The sequence below is a fragment of the Marmota marmota genome, unplaced genomic scaffold (genome assembly GCF_001458135.2).
Source record: "Marmota marmota marmota unplaced genomic scaffold, marMar, whole genome shotgun sequence".
NCBI classification, from domain to species: domain Eukaryota; kingdom Metazoa; phylum Chordata; class Mammalia; order Rodentia; family Sciuridae; genus Marmota; species Marmota marmota.
This window is the reverse complement of record NW_026000249.1, coordinates 5,938,346-5,949,552: the sequence shown is the minus strand read 5'-3', so window position 1 is coordinate 5,949,552 and position 11,207 is coordinate 5,938,346. Positions and strand designations below refer to the sequence as shown.

Here is an 11,207-nt window from a genome sequence, read left to right as displayed (position 1 = left end):
TTTATTTCCCTTCTATTTTCATGAAATCCCGTTTTTATTCCATTTTATTTTCTCTTTAGCTTATGAGAGAAGACATTCAACCCTTGACTTTCTGGGTCTGGTTTATTTCACTTAGCATGATGTTCTTTAGTTTCATCCATTTACAGAAAATGACATACTTTCATTCTTTATGGCTCAGTAAAATTCCAGTGTGTTTACATGAAACATTTTCTTTATCCATATCCATTTTCTTTATGTTGACAGGCACCTAGTCTGGTGTTATAACTTGGCTATTGCGAATTGTGCTGCTATAAACATTAGTATGCATGTATCACTATAATATGCTGATTTTAGTTCTTTTGGATAAATACCAAGGAGTGGCATAGCTGGATCATGTGGTGGTTCCATTCCTAGGTTTTCTGAGGACCCTCCAAACTAATTTCCATAGTGGGTAGATTTACAAAGCTGGGACCTTCCAGGAATCTGAAGCAGTATGAAGACACCCCCCTCCCAACTCCAATTCTTGAAATCAGGTCAGACAGATTTTACACATGTAACTTAAAGTGACAGAAATGAGTTAATTGAAGGGATAGGAAAAAGAGAAAAGGGACACTCTCAGGGAGAGAGGAGAGGGACAATGTGCCTCTGCTGTACTCAAGTTTTATTGGGAATCCCAGAGAAGTTTCCAAAGAGCCCCACCCAGGTCTACCTCTTAACTTCTGACTGACGGTGGGGTGACATCACGCTTTCAAGTTCCCACTGCTATGACAACACTAGAAACTGGCCTATGCTGACCAGTTCCAATTGGCTTCTTAACCATAAATTCTTACAAATTTAATGGTTAGGAGGAATTATCCTAATATCCCTAAGTTTTGGGATCTGGTCTATGAAAGGGGTCACAAAAATCTCCCCTTCAGGGTAACTTGGGTTCCTCTTATTCCAATATTTCCTGCCTGCATTTCTTTTGCAGTTAACAGGTAGTTTGCTGAAGAATATAACAAATCCTGTCCACTTATGCCAAGTATGGTTGCAGGTAAATTGTGTTTTGGAAAAGAAAGCATGTGGGGGTCAGCACAGTGGGCCCATTTTATAGAATTATTCCCTTAACATGTTCCCACCATTCGCACGTGCCTGTCCTCTAACAGCTTTACTCAATTTGCAGCCCCACCAGCAATGTATGAGTGTACTGTTATCCCCACATCCTCATCAGCATTTAGTGTTACTTGTATTTTTCATTCCTGCCATTCTAACCAAATGAGATGAACTCTCAGTGTTGTTTTGATCTGCATCTCCCTGAGTACTAAAGATGTTGAACCTTTTTTTGGAGGGGCGGGGGGCGGAGGCATGCTGGGAATTGAACCCATGGCCCTGTGCATGCAAGGCAAGCACTCTACCAACTGAGCTATATCCCTAGCTCCCTGAACATTTTTTTGATATATTTGTTGTCCATGTGCATTTCCTCTCTTGAAAAATGTCTCTTTGGTTTATTTTATCATTTATTGATTGAGGTTTTTTTTTTTTTTTTAGTTCTCTATGTATCTGTTCCTCTTTCTTTATAATAATTAGTTGGCTAGATGGAAAGAAATAAAAGTAGACTCCAGGTAGGCAGTAGGCTAACCATTTGGAACATTCAGCTAGATTTCCTCACTTTAAGTCATAATTTTTAAGAGCTTCCCTGCTCTCTAATACCTAGGATAATCTCATAAAGCAAGATCTCAAGATTTAGTATTCAAGTCCTAGGGAGAACAATCTGGAATAACTGTCAAAATCATAAAGTCATATCCTCTTGTTTCTGCTATTCTAATTTTAGGGATTTTTTTTTTCTACAACAATACTTGATTGTGCATGAAATTATGTATGTTTTGTTTGTGACATGGTTGGTGATAGCAATATATTGGAAACAACCTAAACATTCATTAAAGGGATCTGGGTAAGTAAATTAGAGTACTCTATGTAAGTGTAAGAAAGAACAAGGAAGCTTTATGTGCCCATATGGGAAGAACTTTAAGATATGTTGTGTAGTGACATTAACCAGATTCAAAACAATGAATATGTCCAATTCTGTAAAATGGTGGTAGAAAGCAGGAAAACACATATTTGTATTTACTTGCTTATATGTTAAAAAGTATCCTAGTATACAAATGAAGGAACTCATAACAGTATAACAGTGGTCACCAGTTTGGGGCAGGGGGCAGGGTGCTGAGAACTGTGAAGGCAAGGAACAGTGATGTTCATTAACTTTTCCATGCTTTTAGTTTTGAACCATGAGACTAGCTTACTTATTCAAAAGGTAAATGTATATGTTAAAAATGTAACAAAACAAAAAGCTCCTGGTTCTGGGGAATCACCTGGGTTGCTATTTTTAAATGAAGAGTTAGGCCACAACCCCTCTTGTTCCAAGTCAATAGGAGATTGGAGAACTGCATTTAACAAGTAGCCTGTTTGATTCTAATGTAGATGGTCAGGGGACCAAGGAACTGAAGGACACACAGCCACAGACTGCATTCATGCAACGGCTACTTTTTATTGAACATTGGATACATGCATCTGTCCATTTCACAAATTAGACTTTATTACATTAAGGAATAGTTCAATTTATTATCATCTATGACTTGAACATTCAGCTTATTTCACTGGATTTGATTCAGTGTCATACAGTTCATACACGATGTGATAGATGCTTTGGAAACACTTCTTGAAAAATAAAAATTCAATCAAAGAGCACACTTTATACAGAGAGTTGTACATGGCCACACAGTTAAGTTTGCACATTTACAAGGATCTGAATCATTCATAGAACTATTGTGAATTTCTTATAAATAATTCATTTGTCCAAGGAGTCTAGGCAAAGCCAAACCATGACATTATTTAAACTAAGTACCACACCTGGAACTTGTTCTGAGTTATTTAACAGAGCACATTTTTCAAGGCAATAAATATTTATAGTTAATAGTAACAAGTACAATTATAATTTACAAAATGTGTCTAATATTTATAACAAAACACAAAATGACACTAAAGAAGTTTGTGCCACATATTTTTACAACTTGCTGAATTGACTGCTTCAACATATTATTGTATCACCCAAAACCCAGCCAACTTTAATGCAAGAAAGGTCATGTTCAAATCAATAGAGACCAGATTAGAAAAAAAATAATAATTTCTTTAAAGAAAATCAGTTTTATCTTCCTAATGCTGTATTATCATTGACAATAGGTAAAATTCAAGCAAAGTGATGAAAAATTTGGATTCACAACAGGCCCAAGTTATATAATGTATTTTAAATACTGAAATCCTGAGTTATGCAACATTCTCAAGCTTGTCTGGGAGTTAATGAGGTTTTGAATGCATGAGGTTTTATTGTCCATTAAAATGATTCTTTTAAAAGACCATAAAATTATGAGAGTCCTTTCATGTCATTATATGACTCTGGGAGTGAATTTTAAATTTGAGGAAAAATCTTATCTTCTGGAAAGGTGCAAACCCTCAGAGAGGGCAGAAACATGGTGATATCTGGGTTTGTGACAGGACATCTAGGCTAGGCACTCAGATTTCCTAATTCCATACCCAAGTTCCTTACCTGACCCAGTAGTTTAGGAAGTATTTTCTAGTAGAGGCTATTTGTGTAGCTTGGGTCCCCAGACTTCAAGAACACATCCGCTGGCATATTTTAGTTTTGTAGAAAGGAAGAGATGTAGAGGGTGGTTCTACCTTTTCCTGATACTTTTTCTCCATTTAACTCTGATTCAAAGATGGATGATGTCTGGGTTGGCTATTCTCACTAGGACCTTCACCCAAGGTTATTTTCTTTTCCATCAGTCACAGAACCAAGTGGGAAATTCTTCCCAGGACTTCTGCTTGCAACTGAATTGTGTCTCTGGGTGGAGATGAGGGTGCAGACATCTAAACTAACCTATGTGTTTCAATGTACTTTGTGTGTATTCTTTGACTCTATCCCTAGCGCAGGCCTCTGGACAAAATCTAGAAAAGGGACCAGAGCTTTCTATTTAGTACTGTGAACTGAATATGTCACACAGGCTGGATTGGGGAATTAATGCTGAGCAGTGGTATAGATGAGGACTTGAGAGATTTAGGTCCACGTCTGTATTCTGTCATTCAACTATTCCATGTGACGTAGGATGGTTAGGTAATATCCTTGAGCCACAGCACTGAACTTGGCCCATTGTCAGTGCTTGCTCAAGTTAAGTCCCTTCTTTCCCAGCACTTCCAGAACCACAGTACTTCAATTCTGCTTTTAGACGAATGTACATATTCATAGCCTGTGTTTTTGCTCCCAAGGATTCCACCCTTCTGTGTCTTTGTTTTTTGTTTTTTTCAGTACTGGGATGGAACCCAGGGCCTCATGCATGCTATATCTTCAACCTCTGGTCATTCCATGTCACTATTTTTTTGTAACATGAAATGTTGTTCCCACTAGTATGCCTCTCCTGAGACAGTCAACAATGACCCTGTTTATTCCCTTGTGCCAAGTTAAAGAGACTCACTTTGGGGGCAACAGAACACCCTATAAATCAGCGAATCAATGATTAGCACTGTTCTTCAATATCACAGAACAGGTCATGACAAGGAAACATGTTTAGTTCACATCAAAACAAAATGAAATCAGATTAAATCGAACCTGATGAAATTGTGTTTTCGTAGGCCAAATATGATCTAATGTTGGCAATTTCAGGTATTAACCTCATAGTTCCACAGGCCTTTTAATCTAATGGTCACTAGTAAGTGAATTTAATATTTATAAATTCCAAAGTAAATGATGTAAAGCAGCTCTTTGGCCAGCAGGGAAGCCTTGGATTAGATGAGGTAATGAGTGCCAAAGTGCTTTATAGACTATATAACGTAATAAACACTAGGTAAATGCCAAGTATTCTTTTGAATTAGTCCTAAACATGTAGTATTCTAACCCAAAGATTCTTACCTTATATATTCACTATATGCACAACACTGAAACTTTTTTTAAAAATTATATAAATTCCACAGAATGCATTCCTTTTCTGCACCCCTCCCCACCCATACTGGATGGAACCCAGGGCCTCACACAGGCTAGGTGAGTGCTCTATCACTGAGCTACATCCCCAGCCCTCACTGAATGTGTTTCTTTCTTTCTTTTTTTTTTTTAAATTTATTTTTTAGTTGTAGTTGGACACAATACCTTTATTTTATTTATTTATTTTTATGTGGTGCTGAGGATCGAACCCAGGGCCTCGCACATGCTAGACGGGTGCTCTACCCCTGAGCCACTGAACGTGTTTCTAATATGAGGTTTCACAAGAAAAAGTTTGCTCTTAATGCGCTATTCATGTTGATTCCTCTGGATATATTCAGATGGAGTTAATGTGCTCCTCTCTTCCCTGGCAAGGGGTATCTTTGAAGACCAAAATTTATAATAAGGGATTACACTATATTAAAGTTGCTATGTATTTGTGTTGGGGGAAGTGGTGGAGCGACCATCCAGATACAGAATACGGAAGAGCATGTCAAGGCTTTGCTCTATTAAATAACACACACAGGACCTGGTCCTGCAAGACTGAAGGATTCCTTTCGTTTTTAGCTATTAATCTATTATGAAAATGTGGTCAAAAGTTAGACAAATGTGCAAGATGTGGTCCATTCTTTCCAGAAACCCCGGGCTAATTCCAGCCTACTCTCTAACAACAGCTTTCTCCTGGTGGGGATGTGAAGGACACAAATGGCCAGAAAGCTTGTGTCCTTCCCATTTTACCATGATACAAGTGGATATTATTCATTCGATTCTCATAGAGTCAGGTCCCAGGATGATTGTTTCTATCTAGTGCCTAGGAACAGTGACTTAGCCACCTTTTACTTCACAGATGAGGATGCCATTAACATGTCATCCCCAAAGCTAATCTTTATTACTAGAAGCTATGTGATATGTGAAGAGACCCTGAAATCAATAACCAACTGCTATACTTGGCACAAATGAGCACTTTATAACCCGAGTAGGCCCATGTCCTAGAGTCAAGTTCGTTTATTTCTTTTCAATGTATATTTTCATAACAAGATGAGTGTGGATCATCTGCTGCAGCCTCTAATTTATTTACCTAAGGCATCACCATCTTCCAAGATGAAACCACATTGTTTTGTAGGGCAACAAGGGAGATCCAGGACTTGCTAATTCAGAAGGCCAGATTCAGTGGGGAAGCAAGAGCAGCCAGAAGAACAGGGAATCATAAAAGCATCGCTAGGGAGGGGCTTTGTCCATGCTAAGCAGGGACAATCATCTTGCTGGGGAATATCGCTCCCAATAGCAACTGTGCCTTCCCTATCCACAGCAGCCAACAGTGGGAAGATGGCTTTGTTTATTGCTTAATCTATCACTGTTGAACTGCTTGCCTCAGGGAGGCTCGATTAAAGATAGATTGAAAGGTAGTATCTGTCAATTGAATAAACACAGATGGTTTTCCACAGCAAAAATTGATTTTTTTTTCTCACCAAAGACATAAGTGCTAAACGTGATTATCTTTGGAAGCCAGGCATGAAATGTCTCAGCTCCAGCCCCTGCCACACTTTGCCCTGGCAGAGAGGTGATATATATAGGTCTTAGAACTCTCTCATGTGATTTTAGGTTTTCAGGGGGAAATACAACCTTGATTTCCCTAGAGAGGCCCAATTAAGTCATTCCTACCAAGAAGGTCTGAGTTAAACCTTGAGCTAATTCACAAAATGGTTTTATCATTTCTTGGTCACTGGTTGGCAAAGATCTCCTCCAATGTTTTTATTTATTTAAGAGTCTCAAGGAAGTAACAAGATTTGCCTAAAGACACATAGACCTCAATCTTCTCATTCTTTTTCCAGAAGCTTGGGAAGAGATGTTATGATGTTAACTGAAGGAAACAAGGAGAAGAGTCCTGCTCCCAAAATGTCTCTGGAAGCAGGCAGATCAGAAATCCTCAAACTAGCACCCAGAATTCCAAATACTGGAAATCTATGCACCCAGAATACTATATATGTTAGCAACGAACTAGGCCTGAACTCATTCACATGCAAAGGTTTTGAAGGAAGCCAAGGGCAAAATTTTGGAACAGTAGTTCAGTATAACAGATGTATGGAAGTCGAAGGGTGACTAGGAAGAGTATCCTTTGAATAATGAGAAGATTGAGCAATATGTTTTATATTTCTTTCAGCTCTAATTCCAAAACATTGGGCATTCATACAAATGATTCCAAGGAGTCCCTTACACAGTAGAATGGCCTGTCTCCTTTGATACCACCAGTGTGCACATGAGTATGAAATGGTGGTTGAAGGAATTCCAAAGAGTTATTGTTGCAAGAGATGCAGAAATAGGGCAGCTGTAACAAGTGAGCTACAGTTGGGCATGGTGGTATTCACCTGTAACCCCAGTAACTCAGGAGACTGGGGCAGGAGGATTGCAAGTTTGAGGACAGCCTCATCAATTTAATGTGGCCCTAAGCAATTTAACAAGACCCTGTCTCAAAATTAAAAATTAAAAGGGTGGGGAGCAGGGCTGTAGCTCAGCGGAAAAATGCCCCTGGGTTCAATTTCCAGTACCGAAAAAAAAAAAAAACTATATAAATGCTTTCAACATAGAACTAGAAATAATGAAGAAACTCAGATAATTTTGCAATGGAGGGATTTAGCACTGTCTTCTCATTTTGGAGATGAAAAGAAAATGAATTTAGGGAAGAGAGTTTTTTTGTTGTTGTTCGTTACTAGGGACTGAACCCAAGGGTGCTTTACCACTGAGCCACATCCCCAGCCCTTTTTTATTTTTTATTTAGAGACAAGGTTTAGCTGAGTTGCTTAGGACCTCATTAAGTTGCTAAGGCTGGCTTTGAACTTGCCATCCTCCTGCCTCAGCCTCCCTAGTTGTTGGGATTACAGATGTGTGCCACTGCACCTGCAAAGAAGGGAAATTGATAGCCAAAATCATATAGCTAGAGGCAGAGTTGGGACAGCAAGACATCTTGCTTTTTTGTGCTACATTGTCTGTCTTGCTTTTCAAACTGTGCAGTGTAATTATGGGTTACCAAAAAAGGCGTGGTGTGTACAGTACATCAGGCCAGGTAGAAAGCAGCAGTGAAGAGGCTTCGCTCCAGCTAATACAATTGTAAACACAGGTCTTTACAACGGTCTTAGTCTTAACTCTTAAAGCTCCACAGAAAATGAGTGCTTTCCAGTATCAAGAGAAAGAATCTTTTCAAATGTGCCAGGTGGAAAAGATTGCTGACTGTTTCTATCTCACCTAGGGAGAGGAAACCTTAACTAAAATTGCCAATTGCCTTAGGGTGCAAGGGATACACATTAGGGCACATTTGCAGAATTTGGATTCATCTGAAATTGAGTTACATGGTTGCAATCTGTCAGAATTGGCCTGTCTTTGAGTCAAGAAAAACTGGAATCAGGGTTTCAAAAGTAAGATAGCCCAATCATTTTTACAGCCAATTTTATGCACTTAGAAAAAAAATTCAGTCTAGTCTTTTTTCTGCACATGGGCTGTTTCATAAATACTCCTCTGAAGTGGAAACAAATCTGTACCTGTTTTTAAAATCTATTCTTAAAGGTAAGCCCCCTACAACTTTCTTGTACATATTCAGACAGAAATATATGTTATTGAAATTGTATTAATTTGCCCCCACAAACTTGTAGGGGAAGCATACATTAAATATAAACATGTTTCTATTTCTACTCAAATATAATCCCTTCTTTCTGATATTGGAAGCAGTGCTTCAATGTAACAGCTAAATCTACGTGAATACATGTGGCTCAAAATCTATGTACTGGGCTGGAAGTGTGGCTCAGTGGTAGAGCATTTGCCTGGCATGCCCAAAGCCCTGGGTTCCATCCCAAGCAGTGCCAAAAAAACAACAACAAAACAAACAAACAAAACCTGTACACCAAGAATAAATATCATCCTTTATGCACTTATAAATATTTTAAATATTTGAGGAATTGACAGCATGGTCAACTTTTTCCACAAGAGGATTTATCTTCTATGGTAGAATGGCACTATGAGAATTAAAGTTGGGTGATAGTCACAATGTGAGATATCACTCTATAGCCACACATTGATCTTTACATATGTGAATGTGTTTGATTGTATTTTTGCTTTAAAATTATGTGTTGAGTATTCCTCCTATTCCTCGGTAACATTTTTTTAAAATCAATATTTAGAGAGGTTTTTTTTTCCTATTTCCATGCGTGGGTAGTTATTCAAATTGAGGTTTGTCTTATCTTAAACTGGCTTGCAGTGCTATAAATCTGGAGAGCATTGTTCATATATGAGGCTTTTCATAGTGTCTACTTTTCAGGTTAGGGATGTAAATAAAAGTTCTTCAGTTTATGTATTACAGATATTCCTGGAAAAGGAATTGAGTCATATTTTAAAAGCATTAGCTTCTGCTTAAAGAAATGACAAGGTGGAGTTTCCCAAAATAGACAGTCAAGGCCTGATTTCCCTGTTTTATCCATCTAGGAGGCCAGATTGTTTCTGTGACTTAATTGGCCATGCCTATATATATCAGGTCTTGATGCTTCAAATAATAATTTCTTGTTTGTTTCCTTTTCTTAAAAGGGGAGGGGTTTGCTTTCCATGCAAAGATTCATTTACAAGTTGAAATGGGAAAGCTAAGCCTTGGTAACTTAGAAACACAACAGTGATCCATTTGGGCCCCTCCCCACCCACCTACACCAGTCAAGAGCCCTCTGGAGGGTACGGAGACAACTACAGATTCAAGGGCTGGGGCTTCTGGCCGGCCATAAAGTAAAGCCAGGAGTCCCTAGGGGGTCAAGGTCAAGGGTTACTCTAAACATACCCCTCGTGACAGATGTTTCCATTGATCAGGCTGAAGGTGGCCACGGAGGGGTTGGTACTCTTGAAGGAGGTCATGCAGGTGGTACTTCTGCCAGTGCTGTGGGACCGGCTCATCAGGCCGGGCCGGCAACAGAGGAGCTGGGTGTTGAACTGTTTCCTGAAAGTCTTGCTTAGCAGGTAGAGGGCAAAGGGGTTCACGCAGGAGTTGGTGAAGGCCAAGAGGCGGGCACAGATACTGGTGACAAAGTGGAGCATGGAGGTATCCACTTCAGAGTAGTGGTAGGAACGGTACAGGTAGATGACATGATTGGGGAGCCAGCAGAAAGCGAAGAGGCCCACAAACACCAGCACCATCTTGGCAAGCCGCTTCCGGGATTCCATCTAAGGAGAGAGTCACATGGAGAGTGACAGAGGGATCAGGGGCCAGTGTCAGAGGAAAGGAGATGAAGATTCAGACACAGGCAGGGAAAAGCAATTAGCTCACAAAGCCACAGAAAAGGGGTTCAATAGGAGAGGACAAGAGAATCCAAAAATCGAGACAAGAACAAACGAGAGAGAGAGAGAGAGAGAGAGAGAGAGAGAGAGAGAGAGAGAGATTCAGCAACAGAGATGGACAACAGGAAGGAGAAAGCCACGAGGCAGAATAGAGTTAGAACATGCTGCTGAGAACAGATCTTTAAACAAAGTTGATTACATGCTTGAATGGATTGCACAATGAAATTCTAGTAAATGCTCTCTTTTTCCTCGGGAGAGCAGGGGTGCAGTTTATCAGCCATACGACTTTATGCCTTTCTTGGCTCTACAGTTAATAATTTCTTATTCCCTCCAATGCTCAAAAAAGCAGCCAGCTTTGTTCTTCCTCACTGGCTAAGTCAAGATAACTGCCTATTATTATTTTTAATCTAAAGTTATTTCTAGGCTTTTCTATATAGGAAGGTAATTAGGCGAAGTGGGATGAACACCTCCTTTTGCTCCCAGCTCCCTGTCCTACCTCAGGGAGAAATTTGTTTCTCATTTAAGAATTTGGGGTACACTAGATGTTTGTCACTGAGAAATTTTTCAAGTAGGGAGATAGTTTCATTGACGGCTGTCACTCTTCCCTGGTAACTGAGGCAAGAGAGAGAAAGGAAAGAGAGAGAGAGAGAGAGAGAGAGAGAGAGAGAGAGAGAGAGAGAGAGAGAAAGGAAAAAGGGAGAAAGAGAATTTTGAAGGGATTTGAAAGGTGAGGTCTCCAAGTGAGAGTCGGATATTGGGGGGAGGTACTAGAGATTGAACCCAGGGTGCTTTACCACTGAGCAACTTCCCCAGCCCTTCTTATTTTTTGTTTTGAGATGGGGTCCCCCTAAGTTGCTTAGGGCCTTGCCAAATTGCTAAGGCTGGCCTCAAACTTGCAGTCCTCCTGCCTCAGACTCCC

At 39.7% G+C, this 11,207-nt stretch overlaps 1 protein-coding gene across 1 annotated transcript in view; it reads right to left on the bottom strand.

The window, feature by feature from the left end:
• Positions 1 to 7,766: 7,766 nt before the first annotated feature.
• The window catches only part of Grpr (gastrin releasing peptide receptor), a 36,499-nt gene continuing 33,058 nt past the window's right edge, over positions 7,767 to 11,207 (bottom strand). The window contains exon 3 of the mRNA XM_015488168.2: positions 7,767 to 10,174. Coding sequence (XP_015343654.1) covers positions 9,785 to 10,174 — 390 coding nt within the window. The 3' untranslated portion in view covers positions 7,767 to 9,784. The remainder of the gene's footprint in view (positions 10,175 to 11,207) is intronic.